This window comes from Pocillopora damicornis, chromosome 14, assembly GCF_964200805.1.
Source record: "Pocillopora damicornis chromosome 14, jaPocDami1.2, whole genome shotgun sequence".
Lineage (NCBI taxonomy): Eukaryota > Metazoa > Cnidaria > Anthozoa > Scleractinia > Pocilloporidae > Pocillopora > Pocillopora damicornis.
Window position 1 is genome coordinate 15,997,441 of NC_142683.1, and position 19,542 is coordinate 16,016,982.

Here is a 19,542-nt window from a genome sequence, read left to right on the forward strand (position 1 = left end):
AAAACTGTAAAAACTATATAATTTTTAGGCGCCCTTTAGCTGTGTTTCGCCGTCTTAAAACAATGAATCGCTTTATCACGTTTCCTGGCTATGGTCCTTACTGTCTAGACCGTAAATGTGCTGTCGTGTAAAATGATGCATTTTATCTGTATTTTTCTTATTCCTTTTGTTTTAGATTCTTATTTTATATCGAGGTAGAAAAATGGGGAATTCTTACCATGACCAAGGTAAGAATTCTCCATTTAAGGTACAGCAGTTTTCACTTAAAGAAACTGAAAAGAACAAAAGAACAATTTAGAACTAGCTAATAGCAATTTAAACTCCCAACATGGTTAAGCCGCAACTATCAGAAATTTTACAACCTCAAGATTAAGTCTCTAATAGTTGCGGCTTAACTTAGTTTTAACAAACTATAAAAATTGGAGTTAAAAAAAAGCATATGGTTTGAAACGATAGGAAAATACATCATTAATATTGTGAAAGCTTACTTTCATTTTCAGTAAATGATTATTGAGCTACTGAACGTTCTGCAGCTCGATAAAAACAGTTTCATCCGAAATATCATTTACTTACTGATATTTCGGTAAGATGATGAGGGTATAAATTTATTCGCTAGCAAGCTAAAATAGACAAATGTGAAAAAGGTTATTACCGGAGTGAGGCTCTCTGAGTCTAGTAGACGAGGCTACAGAAATAATTTGTTCCTGTGTTAAACGTCGAGTGGACGGCGTAGCGAATACCTCTTTCTGGCGAATTTCGCGCCAAATTCGATCTGAATGACGCAGGTTGTGACATTAAACCCCACATAGACTGTTTCATTTCAAGCGCTTGACTTGTCTACTTCCCTTTTGGATTTTTGGTGGTTATTGCGTAAACCAACTGTTGTAACACTAAACCATTTCGGTTTGTACTAAACCATTTTTCGTCACGCTAAACCATTTGTGGTCACGCTAAACCATTTCACTTTACGGTGAGTAGATTGATTCAATACTATACCATTGCAGCTTACGATTAACCATTTGCCGATAACTTAAGCCATTTCACACTTCTCTGAACCGTTTGTGTCAAGTCACCGTACCAAAGTACAGTTAGCTGAACTGTTTGTCATTTCGACACTGAACCATTTCAGTTAACACTTGGCCACTCGTGTTTTTATTGAATCAGTTCAACAAGGTTGGCTACACAGCTCCTGAACTGTATGAACATTTTTTGTTTGAATATTTCATTTCACCAAAGGCATCTTGTCCATTTGTATTTTAAATAAATCTCTTAAGATATGATCAAGTGTTCTCAAAAAGACAATTAGACCATATCTGTTACTGATTACCTACCAATTATATTTTTGTATTTTTTGCGGTGACGGCCGCCCATAGATGTAATTTAGAAATCCTACAGCTAAACTTTTAAGAATATAACTTACTATCGCGAAAAAAATTATGACCTAAAATGAAGAAGACTCGATAGAAATGAATAAGTTGATGTATCGACACAAGGCGAGGGTGAGAAGAAGAACCAGAGTCGAGAATGAAGGAACAAACATGAGCTGATATAGAATTGCCTTGTAACCGGGGAACTGTGGAACATTCCGAAAAGCAACAACTGAGCCAGCGGTGAAAATACACAGCGAAGCCAGCCACACTATTGTTAGCTGTTCTGAAAAAGGGAAAGCGGCATTTTATTGCACTGATAGGCGGTGGATTGGACCCTGATGCGAGCAACATCACGAATCCTGTTCGGAAGTGCCCTAACTATTTGCCATAGCAACAACAAACTGAAGACCACTGGATAACAGGAATTTCGTTGTCTTGGCCAGATTAGTTTTATTTTGGCTGATTTCCGTATCTGTGGCTGATCTATTTCGGGGCAGGCTGTCATGATGGTAAAACCACCTGTAGAAGAAAAAATATAACGCATAAATTGAGAGGTTGCTTGAGTCAATTTTTGTGGGGCATCTGCCGTTGGCCTTTCAGAACCCCTACCCCATTATAGTCTATTGTATGGCTAATTATCGACCCCATCTTAGTCACTTTTGGTAATACGCGCTGATGACGACCTTCTAACTGCGAACTTTCCGTCATTTAATCCCTATTTTCTTAGACTTGTCTTACCCCCAAAATTTCGAAAATGTGCGACCCTATTATTGTAATTAACTCTGTTAAAAATGTTATAGTCAATAGTCAGTTCGGTCGTGATCGTGACCTATAACTAGGAAGCACACCCCACGGGGTGGTCATACATGCAACTGTGCCTCTGCTACGATCTACATACAGCCGAAATACACAGTGCATGTTCTTGTAGTAAAGTAACTGAAGCTTAAAGCGAACCTCGTAAGTAGTCTTCATTAACATCCTGAGTAATTTCTTTGTCAGCTGTTTCAACGTCCACAATTGGAACTTCAGTTGAAATCCTCTCCATGGCCACTAAAGATGTGAAGAAATGTTTGCTACTAAATTTCTATCTTAACGCTATCATATAAAAAGATGACTATAACAGGTAGCAGTAGCCATCAACTCAACTTAGCCTGAATTACATTAAATATATATGCTCTCGACAAATGGGGTTAAAAACAGAAAAAAGCAGCACTAAGGTCTTAATGCGTGACTTTTGTCACGAAGCATCTCCATTCCTACGAGTTCTCACGTGGTCTCGCTAGATGCCGATATCGAGTCACGCACTCCTTAAAAACAGACATTCTAAAGCAGGTATTTATTTTACGAAACTCTTTTCAACTCGCATTTACTTTTGTTTTTCACAAGTGTCTTTGCGGAACTTTATTGTTTCTTGCTTAATGGAGTGACAGACTGTCACGCACTAACGTAGACACCACTATTATAAAATATTCACTAAAGTAATCTACTGTTGATTTGGTGTTGCACTCAGGCAGAAATTATTTCGCTGCGCGTTTGAAGACTAATCTTTCACCGCTTAGAACAGACAGATGGAAATTTAGACTCTCCATTAGCAAAGAAATTTTAGATAAGATTAAAACCATTCCAATTTTCGCGCGATGGAATCGATGACTCACGCCCGAGATTCTCCTGATTGACACGAACACTCATGGTGCCACTTGGAGTTAGACGCTCTTCAAGTTGAAAGCCGTTCACTGCAACGATTTTGCACAATAAATATGTGCATTGAGGATGCCCAAAACCTTTGAATCAAACTCACCTTTCATTGGTTTAAACACTGAATTAGTTGTGTTTGAACGCGTATGTAACAAAAAGAGCAAGCAAATAAAAATATAATAAGTCTCAGTAATGAAAATGAAATGAAATTGGTATATTAGGATTTACACCCGTTTATATGTTAAGAGAAACATCTAAGAAGTAACTAGCAATTTCGCTTGAGACACGAAAACACGAATATTATGCCATTTGCTTTTTTAACCCGAGAGATGTGGAACAGGCTATTTACAATTCGTTAGAGCCATTTTCTCTGTCGTTCGCATAGCGAGAAAGTAATAGAATTCCTAATAGTTCATTCCGATTGAGTGTCTTTAAACCAAAGCCAAAGTTAATACATCGGCAAATCAGAGGAGAGGAAATCATCTCAAAGAACCGATACGAATTCAAAGTAAAACCAAGCAAAACTGCAAAAGTCGTGGAAACACGCGAGGGTACAAGTCGCGATTGGGTTTAGCGTTGCATCTGATCAGTTCTGAGGGGAGCGAGAGTTTTCTGGACTAATCATAGAGCGTGATGAAGCAAATCTCGGATTACTTTCGACACTCAATCGAAAATTGCGCCAAATGGGATAAGAGGCCGTCACTCTCACCAATCTATACACCCTCTGTTTTACTGCTCTATCATCCATGTTATCACTGCAAAGGTGCTTGGTTAGAGAGAATATTTTTATCATCAATGAAAAGTTTCTGCCAAAAGAAACTCGTCATTTTGAATCTGAAAGTGGTTGTACCAAAGTCACGCAGAAGATCATTTATCATTTCAAAATACTCCGAGTGTTGTGCTCCCATAGACCGATGTACCTTATGAACTTGAACAGTAAGTTCCAAAATGGTGGCGAGCAAGTTCATCAGAGAGATGGCAAATAACACCAGCACGGAAAGCTTTGACAACACAAAGATATAATTGGGATGTTGACGCTTCAGAAAATTCAGCTGTGTATAATTCAAGTAGCCAACAAATATAGTTCTTAGAATATAATTAAAAGCCAAACCCATCAATATCATCCAGGAATTGATGGATTTGGCAGATATAGCGAGCTTGACGTAACTGGTCAAGGATACAAACAAAAGAATCATCAGAGTCCAAACCCATCAATATCATCCAGGAATTGATGGATTTGGCAGATATAGCGAGCTTGATGTATCTGGTCAAGGATACAAACAAAAGAATCATCAGAGTCCAAACCCATCAATATCATCCAGGAATTGATGGATTTGGCAGATATAGCGAGCTTGATGTATCTGGTCAAGGATACAAACAAAAGAATCACCAGAGTCCAATAGGAGGGAAGGAATTTCAGCTGATGTAGGATGGCTTTGTATCCAAGAAAATCTGGAACTTTCTGCAGTGCCAAGATGATGATGACTGTGAAAACAGAGAGTGTAGCAAGCCATGTTATCACCAGTTCTTCGGAATATGGAAACACTGCGCCTTTCTCACAAAAATAGACAGTGGAATTGTCTTTGAAACAATTTACACTGCGAATCATGTACACACATGGGCCACCAATATTCCATAGTAACAGCAAGGTAAAGCCTACAGCCCACAGTTTGATGGATCTTTTGTTTTGCCTGTCTTCGTTTGGAAGAGGCAGGTAATAGCTTGAGCGGTGCAGGAGTGATGCATGCTCGTCTATGTCCACACGGGTTGTCATCATAAAATCTTCCATAAATATTCGTTCAATCACTTCGTTACTGAAATACAATACACTGATCTCTCCTTAAAAACTGGTAATCCTTTGATAAATACTGAGGGATGAAAAATAATCAAAGCAGAACTTTTTAGATGTACGTCGCTAGTTTCGCTTCATAGTAAATGGAAATGTTGTTTTGATAGGCGCGTAATATATTCAGCACACAATTATTAAGAAGCACTTAACAACAATGATTCAATGCTGTGTAGTTTAGGAGTTTTTCATAACAGTAAACCGTGAAGACTACAACACCATCGTACTGAATGAAAAAGTTATGAAGTAAGAGGGCTCTGAACTTTGAGAGAGCTAAGGTGCTGAAAGTTTATTGTGTAAGAGTTCTCTGTGTTAAACTGAGAAAAAAAAAAAGAAAAAGATCAGCTGATGCGAATTCCTACCTGGTCCGGTAAATATGGTAGTCATAGCTGGGCCAGTTATTTTGTTAAAAAAAAAATCCTTATGTCCCAAACAAACTTATCATTTTAAAGGACTAAGACAGACGAGCAGCGAAACAACAGAAGAAGCACAACGTGAGTTCTGTGCGGAAGCTAAAAATGGTTTTCAATTTTTTAAACGCCGTTTCAGGGTAGACATTACAGAACTGATCACTCAAATCATATGATTGCTTTCTAAATATTTAGTCATTATTTTAGAGAGCAAAGCCAAGGTTATTTTGTCTTTATTAGGAACATTCAGCTGTCATTGCACTTACAAGTGTGTTTCAGAAAATTCAAAAGGCTTCATTTAAATCAAAAATAATTTTTTTTTCTCACCTTGATATTACTCCAATGTTGTTTTTTAAGCGAAAATCTTCAGGTCTCTGCAGTTTTGGTGAAACTTTTGCAGGGGTCTGCTTAGGATGATGCTTATGACCACAAGTACTACGTTAGCAACGACCGAAAAATCAGCATGACCAGTAGTCGTGCGTTGTACCTTTGCGGCTTACACTAGTTATTGCCAAGATTTTTGTCACAGAACGCGTTCCTTTTTCATGAATCTAATTTCAGTAGCTGACGCAGATATTGAAAAATGAGGAAGTTAAGGGACTAAAATAGCGTCCACGTTAATCATCTGACAGCAGACTTGTAGTTCAGTGAGTTGAGCTTAAAGAAAATCAATTTTGATTTAAATGCGTTTATTCACCTTTAAGCAAATTGACGATAGTGAAACATTACATGCATAACATATGAATAACATTACATGTACTACTTAAGGATTATCTAACAGTTACCATGTGTTTGCCTTAATTAAATAACTTTTAAAGTCTTTTCGAGTTCTAGAGCTATCATTAGCTCTTCGGATTAGATTAAACTGTTTTGTGAAGAATCCTTTGACAGTGGTATATATCCATTGATAAAGAAATATGAAAAGGAGAGGTGAACATAAATTAATTTGATGTGAGCCACAAGAAAAGTTTAATGAAGACATACATCAGTTTCCGATTCCACAACTTCTAGAATGAATAAATTCGCCTGAATTCGTACGTTGAGGGATGTCGGAATAATTATAGAAATATAATTCTTCCGCACCAATATAATGATTCACATGTTTTCACCGGATGCCCCATGAGGACAGATCGAGCCAGCTTTAGTCTACGTTTTACATTTGCACGAAATTGTAATGAATAAATTATGAAAATACCGCATAAATATTAGAAAATTAGTGGTTTGAAGAATGAAGGAAAGTTCACGAAATAAATTCTTCCAATTATACAAGTATGGCGTATAACTGCACATTGTCTTTACTTATAGAACTTTAATTATGCTTGAAAATTAGCGGTTTCCCATCGATATCGCTGATAGTTAGTCTTACCACATCTGCAAATTAATAAGAGTAATAACATTTCAAAATACCTCATCATTAAATGCCATTTACCAACACTGTAAAGAAAGGTTAGATGCCTAGAGGCCCAATCGCCGATGGAGACTGTTCGGCGACAGTTTTAGGCTTGAGACATGTTAGGGGAATAACTCAGACGCGTAATTGGTACTACAAAGACACGATTACTATACTCAGAAGTAAAATTTTTAGATGAAGTGTCAACTCGTCGCTAGTATGTTCTTGTCGGGCAAAATGCTAAACAATTTTCCGATTTTCACTCACGGACGAAACACTTAATTTAGTATTAAGGCTTTTAGTGGAGACAGAGTAGATCTGCTCTTTCTCTACAAAATGGCAACTTTTTTTACAATCAGCAATTCGGAATTTTTTCCCTTTTCAGTAAGTGTGAACAACAAGTCAAGATGTTGGTCGATATAGAGACATATGTTTTGCACAGATGATGTCAGAGTTTTTACCCATCACCCATCATCACAGCGTATGACAACTTCTTTAAAGGAAAGCAGCTGTATTCATAAATCTATTAAGGTTGTGTCTACACATCTCCATTAAGGTTTAAAAGTCAAACTGTAAATGCCATGGGTTGTTTTGTGTCCCTTAATAACAGAATCGAAGTATTAGTCTCAGTTGCTGCGGCAACATCGACTTCGAGAATCAGAGACATTCCGCTATCACATTAACAAAAATGCATTTTAAGAGAATTTTGGGAGCTCATTGAGCCCATTAAGAGCTTCATAGGGAAGAAAGTGTTTAATTAAACGGTGAGTGAGACTCGCTATCTCTGGTTTGTTGTGTTTCATTTCCTAAAGAAAGAAATGAATGTAGAGTCTCAAGTTGACAATAGCTTTATTATGAAAATATCATACCATTATTAGGATTGGAATCGTTTAAAATGGAGAAAAAGAGGAAACAGTATGCTGATCCTAACTGGGTTTCATGCTACACGTGAAAGTTGCTCACTTACACATGTCCGATCCAGTGGTACAATTCCTTGGTTTAGTTGCATAACGATCGAAACCTCAATTTCGATGGATGATTCATTTGAACTGTCAGTAAACACTACAAATTTAATGTCCAGTCGGTGATGACCATGGTATCGATAAAACACAGCGTTAGAGATAGACATCCCATTGAGTAGGCATTGAAAAACCTATTGTTATATAAATTGTTCAACTGAACTAGAGCAGTAAATGCAACTATGTTCACCAGCCGAAATGCGTGCATCTTTCAAACTCAATTTCTTTGTTTTTCATAACGTTCACCAAAAAAAGATCTCTATTTGCTGACATTATTTTTACTGTCTAAATCACCTCTGAGCTGATCAGGTTCAAAATAATTTTCACATCTGTGAGAAGGAGGGTTAGTCATCATATAAATAGAAATGAGTTTTCCAAATGCAAAACATTCAAATATAACGCGTAAACTTTTGCAACTGCGACCGATGTTTATAAATTGTTAACGAGTATTGTTGCTAAAGAATTTGCGGACTTATCTTAACGTGTGTAATGTCCTTTAAAAGGTGCCACCTGTTGTTTCTCTATATCCTATTGCATAAAAAGTTAAGTTACGTCTTAACTAGAGCAGTACTTGAACAAGTCGCTAAAAACCGAGCTCCTGTTTTAAAGAGGAACCTAAAAATTGAAAACAATCAACAATTTAATAGACAGTGAAAACGTGTTCTCGGGCCTTTTCGTGCGCAAACGCAAAAGCACCAGCGCTGCTGCGTGTTTTGCCTGTTTTATTGCCAATCGGGTTATTATCTTACGGTAAACTGACTTTAAAATGCAAACGAATGCGCACTACTTTTGTGATAGCATAGTTCTATTGAAGATGAGGATGGAGATTCACAACAGTGTAGCTGTATCTTGTTGTGGGTATTACTCAGTAACTTGATTTCTTTGTATAACTGGCAAAATGGAAGTAAAATTTATTATCTAAAGTAAACGTGAATCGAATTTCAATTATTCAGAATTGATAACGATGATCATGAATGATTTTGTTTCAGACTCTTTGAGTCCAACCCAAGAGTTCAAGACATATTTCCCGCCTTTACGAGTTTGAAACTTGAAGCCGTAATCAACTTTCGATCTCTGTATCTTCACGTCAGACGGGTCATGACTGTGCTGGAAAATGCTGTGTTTTCGTTAAACGACGCAGAGGTTTTCATCGAGTATTTAATGAATTTGGGAGAAAGACATAAAGTATGGCCCGTGAGGCTGGAGCATTTCGACGTATGTATTCTATTATGCCGATCAAGGCTACTTAGGGGTACGTATTGTTGTATAGCGTTGTATTGTGATGTAAATTACAGTAGCAGGAAGTGTAGTGCAAACAAGGGGTACATATTTAACAATTGGTTCTCAAGATGCTAGAGTTGCTCTCGGCTACGCCTCGAGTAACTCTTACGCATCTTTCGTGCTCTCCAAACTTGCCGCATGCTTCATATCTCGATGAACGCACAGCTGACGTATGAACCAATTGTTTTATAACATTTTCAACCCGATGGAAAATTTTTTTCTCGCGGGATTTGTTTGCTGACGTCCTGAGCGTGCACAATAGGAATATGAAGCACGCTCGCGCAATTGAATTTAATAAGACAAATTTATTAGCTATGTTATAATATTGCTTATGATCCATCAAATAATTTTGCTCGCGCGCGATTAGTCTAAACGCAGTAAGTGACAAAATATCCTCCGTCTAAAACTAGGTGTATCCGAGTATATCACCTAAACGATATTCCCCAATTTGCAGACCTTGCGTACACCACGATAAGTCTTCATCTCAAAATTAATGCAATTCAGGGTAATTAGGTATTATTAACTGAATCGATAACGTAAATTGCCCACCGTAAAGAGTTTAAAAGCTCACGTTTCGAGCGTTTGCCCTTTGCAATCACTCTGACGAAGGGCTCACGCTCGAAACGTCAGTTTTTAAACTCATTGCGGTGGCCAATTTACGTTATCAACTCAGTTGATAATACTAAATTACCATGTTATACTCTCCCACCGACGCAGCACCACATTTTTTTTTAGAAACTTAACCTTTTCTTAATTCAATCCAGTAAGCTGTTCATTAACATTTTTCATATGTGTTGCAAAATATTTGAAGGATAAAAAACGCAATAGCGTCTGAGGAGAGCAAGCACTGGCACCCTGTGGACTAGGAATCAATCGAAAGGAAAACTGAGATTTCACTAGAGATGACTTTAAGAGGACACCATCCCAAAGTGGACATAATACGCATGATCAAAACAACAAGACAAGGAGATAGTCGCGTCCTATGAAGCGCGGAGAAGAACAAAGTTAAGGGCAATAAAAGAGATGCGCGTAAAGATGGGAATAAAGGAAAATTGCGATGAAAAAAAAAAATGGAAGGAACCAGAGGAAGGAGAAAAATAAAGGGATGCGCAAATGTGAAAAGGTGTAAAAACTTGTGTGAGGAAAAAGATAAAAAAAGGCGTAGATATGTAACAATATGAACACTTCCGTCGGCGTTCAAAACAGTGTGGCAATACGGAGAACAATAGACAGTGAAAGAGATACAATCGAAGAGATGACGCGCTTTTGTTAAGTGGGCGGGGGCTTGAAACATGGAATGTTAGTACACTGTTAGCTGCACACATTATTAACTTGGCGCGCGGGTCAAAACAAGCATTGAAGTTCCCATAGGATCTGCTTTCTCTAAATCTTACGTGCATCCTAAGAATATGGAGACAGACAATGTAAATCAACGCAGTTTTTGTATTTTATACACTGTATATTTCTCTTACACAAAGAAGTAAAAAATTAAACACAATAGAAACTGCATTAAATCGTTCAAGGCATTAAGTAAAATACGCGCTAAACGGAGACGCTAAAATGAACCCATTTACTCCCAAGACTGCTCATCATTTAAATTCTCCTCACGGTATTAATACACCGACAAACATGGAGTCAATAACAATTCGAGAAAATCCAAACAAGAGGATAATCTTTTCCTAGAAACATAATGTTACATCGAATTCTCGGAACAAGCGGCAGCAAAGAGAAACACATTCTTATCAGTTGGGAGAATTTTTCTTCAGAACTTGGGAGTTCATGAGTTAATTAATATAAACTAAGGTAAATGAACAATTATCTTCAACTTAAAAAAAAATAGCATCAAAACACTTCACACGAAATACACTGACATTATACAAACCATGTTTAGTTGAAACTGTCCCAGCATGTCTTTAAAATCCTAGTTACATTATATTTAACCACGCATGTTATCAGACATCCTCAAATCATGCTGAGGTAAATTTAAAGCGATGAAAAAAAATTTCAAGAGGTGATTTTCAACAATTAGAAGTTTTATCCTGAAGCCCTGAACCTTTTCAACTACGCACTAGATTTACATTAATTCATGAGCCTTTTCACCACAATAATTCCCATTGAGGACTACATGGCTTACGTTAACTGCTTCTCTCATTTATGAGCGTAAATATTGTCGTACTAGAAACAACAAATTCCATGTCACCTACAATAAAAGTCACACCTATGGAAACCTTAATTATAGTGAACTCTGCGTCCCTCTTTCCTAGTTTAGATTACATGGACAATTTTTAGCCTCTCTGTCCTCGTTCTTTAAAACGAACGGAGAAGTGTTTGGTAAAACGGACAAAAATTGGCCAGACTCGTTTGATTGAAAACAGGGTTGTAGCCAGCTTTCTGACTAAATGTAAGCCTCTTCCCTCACAAATTTCAATTTTTGTTTCAACATTTGCAAGAGTCATATTATCTTTTAGTAAAAGTCAAGCGGGAAGAAAACAATTGTAGGCCGGGCCTACGGGACTAGAGGCTGGCTACACCCCTAAAAGTAGGTGTAATGTCTCTAACATATAGTTAGTAAATTTAATAACATCATCTCTGATGTTTACTTCTTCAAATTAAGCTTAGAATGGCAATCTTGGCACTGACAGAACTAAATTGTATTAAAATGGATTGAGTTGAAAATGTTAATCAATTTTTTTGTAAAGATGAAGGTAAATTGTAACAAAGTAATTTATGATGTAGAAAACGGTCTAAGATCAATCCACATATTCAATTCACATACACATTCAATTAAAGTTTTGGAAATAAAAATTCGCCAATTTTTGCAAATGACAAATTGTTTCTTTGCTTAGCAAAAGCTTAGAGCATATAGGTAATTAAAATCCGATGGAAAAGCCCCTGGTTGGGTAAAAGAAATAACCTTTAAATTATTTTCCATACAACTGATTGTAATACAGGAACAGAGCTGACTGACATGTTGGTGGAAATGGAAACCTTCTTCATAACAGAGGCCTTGTTGCATTTCGTTCTCTTCGCAAGCATCTAAATTTGTGAAGGTAACAAAAAAAGACAATTCCACCGATCAAAATATAATGAAATAGACTGCTTTTATTTCTTCACCAAAGTAAAGTTGCACATCTCAAGTTCCATTTAACAAAAAAGTGAAAAGTCATGAAAAATAGCCAAAAAGCGCCAAAATAGAGAAGCATTTAAACCTTCCAAGTTCCTGCGTCATTCATTTTGAGATGAAATAAAAAGTTTTCATTTATGTGATTTCATATTTAAATTTTCTCTTTCCTTTGCCATGAAGTCAAGAGTGACGTCATCTCCAATCAGCAAAAAGGGCGCCCAGTGTTTGATGTCGCAGAACTTGTCCGATTCTCTGAGGCTTTTCATGGCCAGGTTCAGTGACTCGCTTGCTCGTTTACCTCCTGCAAGCTGTTGATAAAAGTATTTCATGAACTCAAGAGTAGCCTCGTCTTCAATCGCCCACAGGGACACCACAACAGACCGAGCACCAGCCCCCATAAAAGCGCGCGCAATGCCAACCACACCTTCAGCCTTGATTTCGCCCTGGCCGCTGTGGCAACAACTAAGCACAACAAGTTTGGCCCGAAGTTGAACATTCAACACATCTCGAATCGTTAAAATGTAATCCTCCTCCGTTGGCACAGTAGATATTCGGTCTAGGTCAGGCGTAAGAGCAATTTCGCCAGTTTCCGAACATCCGTGTGCCGCAAAGTGAACTAAGGAAACGGAACTGAGTCTTTTCAACACCTCACGTTTCGTGGCTTGTCTGCCAGTGATTGGGGTGATATTCAGAATTTTTCCGATCATTTCTACTTCTTCTTTAGCATACTTAAGCTGCTCGAGGACTTTCTCTCCCTCGCTGTTAGTAACCTCGGCTACCCACGGATCTCCTACGAGCAACGCGCCACTGCTTTTGTGATAATCATCTGGGCAATCGGCAATGAGTCTAAGACTTGCTAACGATGGAGCGACTCGGATTGTGAACGATTCACACAGGTATTTAGAATTACCATCCTTCAATGCAGCGTAAGGAGCGATCCACAGGGGTCCATCAGGAATAATGAGTAGCTCATCCCCTTCAATCAAGTCAGCCACCGGCTTCATAACGATGTCATACAAAGTGCTCAAGCATCCGTCTTGTTGGATGTGAGGTTGAGGGTTGGCTTCTTTGGTTTTCTCATCCACTTTTGAACGGCCCTCCCTCAAAGCATCTAAAGATCGATTCTCGCATCTCACATTAGAACGAACACCAAGTTGTGTATAGACACCGAGCATGAACGACTCAAAGGACTGGCTAGATCCACTATTCTCTGAAACAAAACCTTTGAGTCTACTTTGTCTTAACTGAACTTGTTTTCCTTCGGACACAACCCAAAGATTGACGTTAGCTTTGTCCACTGCCTGAAAGACAGTGTTTGATGGAACGTTTTTTAAAACTGCACAATCTTCATCTTCTTCCTCGTGGTGACTTGTTCCACAACAAAAACTGGATTCCATGAGGTCGGTCAGAGCTTGCGCTCGTCCTCTCTCAGCAACAAATAAGGCTTCATCTACATGACCTTGTTCTACGAGAACTCTCCACAAACCCGTATACGCCTTTTGATGCTGATTTCGAAAATTAACTTTCCACTCATCTTTAGATTTTAGAAGTACTCTCAAGGAATTTAATAAGTTTATGCTAGCTTGGTAATGCTCAACGGCTTTTGGCAGTCTACCTAGCAACTCAAAAACGTATCCTAATGAATAGTAGGCCATTGCCTCCAAGGATTTGTCTCCTACTTCTTTTGCTATTTTAAGATGTAGGTTGTGGTACTCTATGGCTTTTTTGAAATCACCCAGACTAAAATAAGCATTGCCAAGATTGCAATAAGCAACACCCTCCCCATGCTTGTCTCCTACTTCTTTAGCTATTTTGAGATCTAAATTGTGGTACTCTATGGCTTTTTTCAAATCACCCAGACTAAAATAAGCATTGCCAAGATTGCCATAAGCGTTACCCTCCCCATGCTTGTCTCCTACTTCTTTAGCTATTTTAAGATGTAGGTCTTGGTACTCTATGGCTTTTTTGAAATCACCTAGACGGTCATAATCATTGCCAAGATTGCCATGAGCACCACCCTCCGCATGCTTGTCTCCTACTTCTTTAGCTACTTTTAGATGTAGGTTGTGGTACTCTATGGCTTTTTTCAAATCACCCAGACTAACATAAGCATTGCCAAGATTGCCATAAGCAACACCCTCCCCATGCTTGTCTCCTACTTCTTTAGCTATTTTAAGATGTAGGTTGTAGTACTCTATGGCTTTTTTGGAATCACCCAAACGGGTATAAGCATTGCCAAGATTGCCATAAGCACCACCCTCCCCATGCTTGTCTCCTACTTCTTTAGCTATTTTAAGATCTAGGTTGTGGTACTCTATGGCTTTTTTAAAATCACCCATACGAAAATAAGCATTACCAAGATTGCCATAAGCGTTACCCTCCCCATGCTTGTCTCCTACTTCTTTAGCTATTCTAAGATGTAGGTTGTGGTACTCTATGGCTTTTTTGAAATCACCCAGACGGCCATAAGTAGTGCCAAGATTGCCATAAGCACAACCCTCCCCATGCTTGTCTCCTACTTCTTTAGCTATTTTAAGATGTAGGTTGTGGTACTCTATGGCTTTTTTTAACTCACCCAGACGGCCATAAGCATTGCCAAGATTGCCATAAGCAACACCTTCCCCATGCTTGTCTCCTACTTCTTTAGCTACTTTAAGATGTAGGTTGTGGTACTCTATGGCTTTTTTGAAATCACCCAGACGAAAATAAGCACTGCCAAGATTGCAATAAGCACCACCCTCCTCATGCCTGTCTCCTACTTCTTTAGCTATTCTAAGATGTAGGTTGTGGTACTCTATGGCTTTTTTGAAATCACCCAGACTAAAATAAGCATATCCAAGATTGCCATAAGCGTTACCCTCCCCATGCTTGTCTCCTACTTCTTTAGCTTTTTTAATATATAGGTTGAGGTACTCTATGACTTCTTCTCCCCGATTATAGAGATCTATAACTTTCTTGACATCACCTGAACTTGCACTACCATAGTCTTGACTAATAGGATCTTTTTCCTCCAAGGACTTATCTCCCACTTCACTGACAGACTGAAGTCTTAATGCCAACAAGATCCTATTGTTTTTGTCAATCTTTTTCATGTTAAGGGTTAAAAATGTGGAAAAAACAAAAAAAATTATGTTTCTGATCGTATTGATGTGTAATAGTCCATTTTAACATTTGCGTGCTTGGTTCCCAAGCCTCTGAACAAGGGCGATGATTAAGGGTGACCTTGTTACGGTAAAAAATATTGCTGCTTTTTAAATGCAAACTACTTTGTTGTTATCGTTTCTAGATACTGGTCTCTATCACAACAAGGTCACCTTCAGCCTCACTCCAAATCAAAGGCTTAGCAACTAAGTACACAACTATAAAATGGCCCATTATGAGGGCTTTGCATGAAAGGTAGATGATTTATCAACATTCAGTCTTAAAGTCAGTTATGAAGTAAATCTACACTTCAAAAAATGTTTTTTCTGTGTGCAGCCTCAAAATTTAACGCGAAATATCTAGATTTAATCCCTAGTTTCCAAAAACTGAGCAGCACTTGCTCAATTTTGAAATTGATATAGCTTTAACATCAGACAAATGTTTTACAGCATTGGAAGAAATGAGTCTACAACACAAATACATGTCTTTAGAATTTTTATTTGTCCATAGGAAAGCACAACGAGTCCGAGTCTCTAAGTAGTGGAAAAAAGGTCGAAGGCAAGAAAATCTGCATAAGATATGTAAACATTACCGAGCTTTTTGTTCTGGCTTGTTTTAGAGAGATCATCTACCCAAGTACTATGTATAAACTGGATGAATATTAGTCTTCTAATCCCTCAACTCCCGTGAGTGACCAAAAGAGAATTTCTCCTTACAATAGCAATACAATATCAATCAGAAAAGTGTTGAGAGTAAAAAAAAATATATCAATTTGAAAATAGTTTGTTGATGCAATACTGAATTCTCTGTACTAACATTACAAGAATTGTATGGTTGACAGTAAGGATAATTGCAAATTTGGTCTGGGAAATTGAAGGGTTATTTAAACTAATGTACCAGTTATTGGCATGGATAGTAGAACTAAGTCAAATTGGCTAAAAGGAGTAATTTCATTAGTCATGAGGTAATAACTTCTCCTATGTTTTTAATCACACACACTTAAAGTATATGAGCTGACAAGTTCCCATCATAATTAATACCCTTCTTTGTATTTTCTCCCTTGAAACATCAAATTATGGAAACTATTTCCATTATACCCACGGTTAAAAATGAACGATTCCTTCAAAGGATACAGCAAGTCCCCTATCACACCAACTGATTGCTTCTTCAAATCTCTTCAATTCAAGACAAGCAGCGGCTCCTGTAGGCAGCAACACAAAGAAGCATACTTTTACTGTAGCTCAATTCTGAGAAAAGAACCTGAAAGCATTGAAATCATTACAGACCAGAAGAAAAAAAAAGACAAAACAAAACAAAACAAAGAAAGTAAACGGAAAAGAATAACAAGAAGAATAATAAGAAGTTTCTCTCAAGTACACCCGTCACGCAATTCTTGCTCTAGGCGGTCACTTGACAAAATAAACCTACATTTTTTTAGTTCTGTAGGTCAAGTGACCGCCTAGAGCAAGAATTGCGTGACAGGTGTAGTTGAGAGAAACTTGTCACAGTCGTAGATTTTAAAAGGCATCCAAGACAAAAATACGGTAGTGCCCAAAGATTTTTTGGATGATTTTCAGAGATGAAATGATGGGTTATAAAGGGTAATTAAGATAAGTGTTGTAGCTTTCTGGCAACGGGAGATATTTGACCTCAAAGTTGTAAAATATTTGGATGAATCGAAAAGTCTAAAAACACAGTCGTATATTTGCCTCTGTTGATTGACAAGCCGTCGATCAAACTGACTGATACTCGCAACAGACATTAACCAAGGATGTAAAAATATGTGTGCAAATCCTCAAAGTAATCAGTTAAATACCATCGTAGTGAGAGCTTCATACATTTTATCTATTTGAAGCGATTTCCTTGGTGAAAACCAAGAAAAACCGGGTGGTGGTCTATCTCCCCCCGGAAGAAACCAAAACAGAAACCAGTCTGTCTTTTTTAGTTTTGGGGTAGACCCTTTAAACTGGTAAAGTCTCATTGAAATGGGTGAGATGGCATGTAGCACGACTGCCCGGTGCTCTCATTGAACTTTAGGAACTAAAATATTCATGCTGAAATTTTGCTTTGCATTCTGCATTTAGTTCTTCATCCCGTTCAAAATAATATTCTCATCATGATTAATAGAAAGTAATGGCGTAACAGTCAAGAGCTGGATTCAAATGTACATCAGGGTGGTCTCGACCTCTTAATTAAAGTCAATTGAGATAAGATTGAACTCCATTTAACCTCATTTAACCTTAGAGTGTTGAGTTCTTTTTATTATTATTATTATTATTATTATTATTATTATTATTATTATTATTATAGCACTATTATTATAGCACAGCTAACATATCTAACCTCTCACAATTGCCTTAACGAAAGTTGGATTTAACTCAATGGCTGCTTCTGCATCCCTTAGTGAATCCTGGTGATTTCCTGTTATTGAAATAAATATCTCTGATTAGCCATACATGTTGCAAAGCAACTACCATTACTATAATTTTGGGAAAAACTTGTGATGCTCGTTGATATCTGGGGTAAGAGGTTACTTCTTTGTATATTTGAGAGGCCAAGATAAGATGTAAGTTTTTCCGGGCATGCATTCAAAATCATTACCTTTTTCAGAAAACTACTACTGACAACTCAATAGCTTCAAAATAGAAAAAAAAATGCATATTGAAGTTCTCATTATCTTACCAAGTTTAGAATGTGCAATTGCCCTGTTGTTGTGCAGTTTGGCCTTCAGTTCTTTGTCATTGCAGTTGATTTTAATTCCTTTGGTGTAAAAATGAATAGCATTGATGAAATCTCCTTTCTTGAAGGCCTCATTACCCTCATTCCTATAAACATCAGCTGTGGCTGCAAAGAAAAAATAAAATAATTCGAAAAAAAATTAAAAAATGGGTGTCAAAGTCTGTGGTCGTAGTTAATAATTATTCGTGTATAGTCAGAGCTGCCAAGATCTGGAGATTTCAAATCTGCAGATTTTCAATAGTTATGATGATGCTAACAATGTAGGTGACAACATGGGTAAGAATAATGATGAGAATTATAAGCATCGCTTAATTCGAGGCAAACCCCTGGAGATGAGAGATTTTGGAGATAGGTTTCCTAAAATTCCTATTCCCTGGCAAAAATTAATAAAATGTTCAATTGCCCTACACAATCTTATGTAAAAGGCGAAATAATTAGCAATTTCACTTTCAACTAATTGATCAAGCTTTAAAAACTAACTGACCAAGCTTTAAAACCTAGACCTTGAAGCCTTATTTCTTCTGAGCCATTTGTTAGTGAAAGTACACTATCTACCTTAAACACCTCCATATTCAATGATAATTAACCCTTGTACTCTACTGGAAAATAGATGTGACAGTTTTTATTCAAATTCCCTAACGCCAGTCAGGCAGGGTTAAGCCCCCTCCCCCCCCCCCCGCCCACCCTCTTTGGCTTGGATGAAGATCAAATGCCTGTGGGTTGCTCGAGGAGAAAGGAGGGAATGTTGAAGGTTTCAAAGTGATTATGTTTCATTAAAATAGAAAGATGATGGTGATGATGATGATGGTACCTATGATGCAAACTTACAATGGATGTTATATGATGATCAAATAAAGTCTTAACTTATTATAACTTTGTGTTATTGCTTTGAACTGTTAGAAAAGAAAATAGCAAAAGTTTCTGTGTCATAGATCTTCTCAATGAACAGCATATTGTAATCATAGAAGAGAGTCATGACTGGCCAAATATCCTTTAAAGTGGTCATACAGTGTATGTATCCTTTTCCACATCTGCTTGCATTCTTGAAACTGATCCAATAGAAATTTCTCTAACAATAACTGAAGCCGAAGTTGAACCTAGCTTACCTCGTAAAGTGTCCTCATCAAAATCTGGTGCATTTTCTTTGTCAGGTAAGTCTTCATTTTCACATGGAACTTTAACTGATCTTCTACCTGTAGCCATAGCAACTGTAAGAAGACTGATGCTTCTTAAAAAGTTGTTCTTTTAGGTCATCCTGGCCTGAAAAAAAGGTGATTGAAAATGGTTGTAAACTTCAGTTCAACATATTACCCAGTAGCAAAATAAATATTACTTCCCTTCTGAGAATGGGAGGGATTCATAGACACAAAACCAGAAGCCAGTTAAGAGCCAATGTCAACATGCATCAGACAAACAGCGGCAAGTCGCCCAAATTCGTTTTCTCTCCTACTTTCATATTTTGTAGCCCAATATGTCCTAACAATTGTGGTGTAGGTTTTTTGTGAAAATATATTTTAGTTTTTGAGA

At 37.5% G+C, this 19,542-nt stretch overlaps 2 protein-coding genes across 2 annotated transcripts in view; one reads left to right on the plus strand and one right to left on the minus strand.

Moving 5' to 3' along the window:
* LOC149034685 (uncharacterized) overlaps window positions 1-19,542 on the plus strand; it is a 340,415-nt gene that overhangs the window by 307,638 nt on the left and 13,235 nt on the right. The window lies entirely within an intron of this gene.
* On the minus strand, window positions 3,673-4,866 carry LOC149034709 (uncharacterized). The gene is made up of 2 exons (XM_089194448.1): window positions 4,423-4,866; window positions 3,673-4,228 (listed from the first exon to the last, which is right to left on the minus strand). Exons 1-2 carry the CDS (start codon window positions 4,852-4,854, stop codon window positions 3,818-3,820), a joined length of 843 nt encoding a protein of 280 aa, XP_089050574.1. The 5' UTR covers window positions 4,855-4,866; the 3' UTR covers window positions 3,673-3,817.

Bases quoted from the DNA above. Each gene is read 5' to 3' on its own strand.
- LOC149034709 (XM_089194448.1), bottom strand. From the start codon at position 4,854: ATGGAAGATTTTATGATGACAACCCGTGTGGACATAGACGAGCATGCA. The intron at 4,229-4,422 runs ATCAAGCTCGCT...TTGACCAGTTAC, and splicing joins TTGTATCCTTGACCAGATAC to GTCAAGCTCGCTATATCTGC.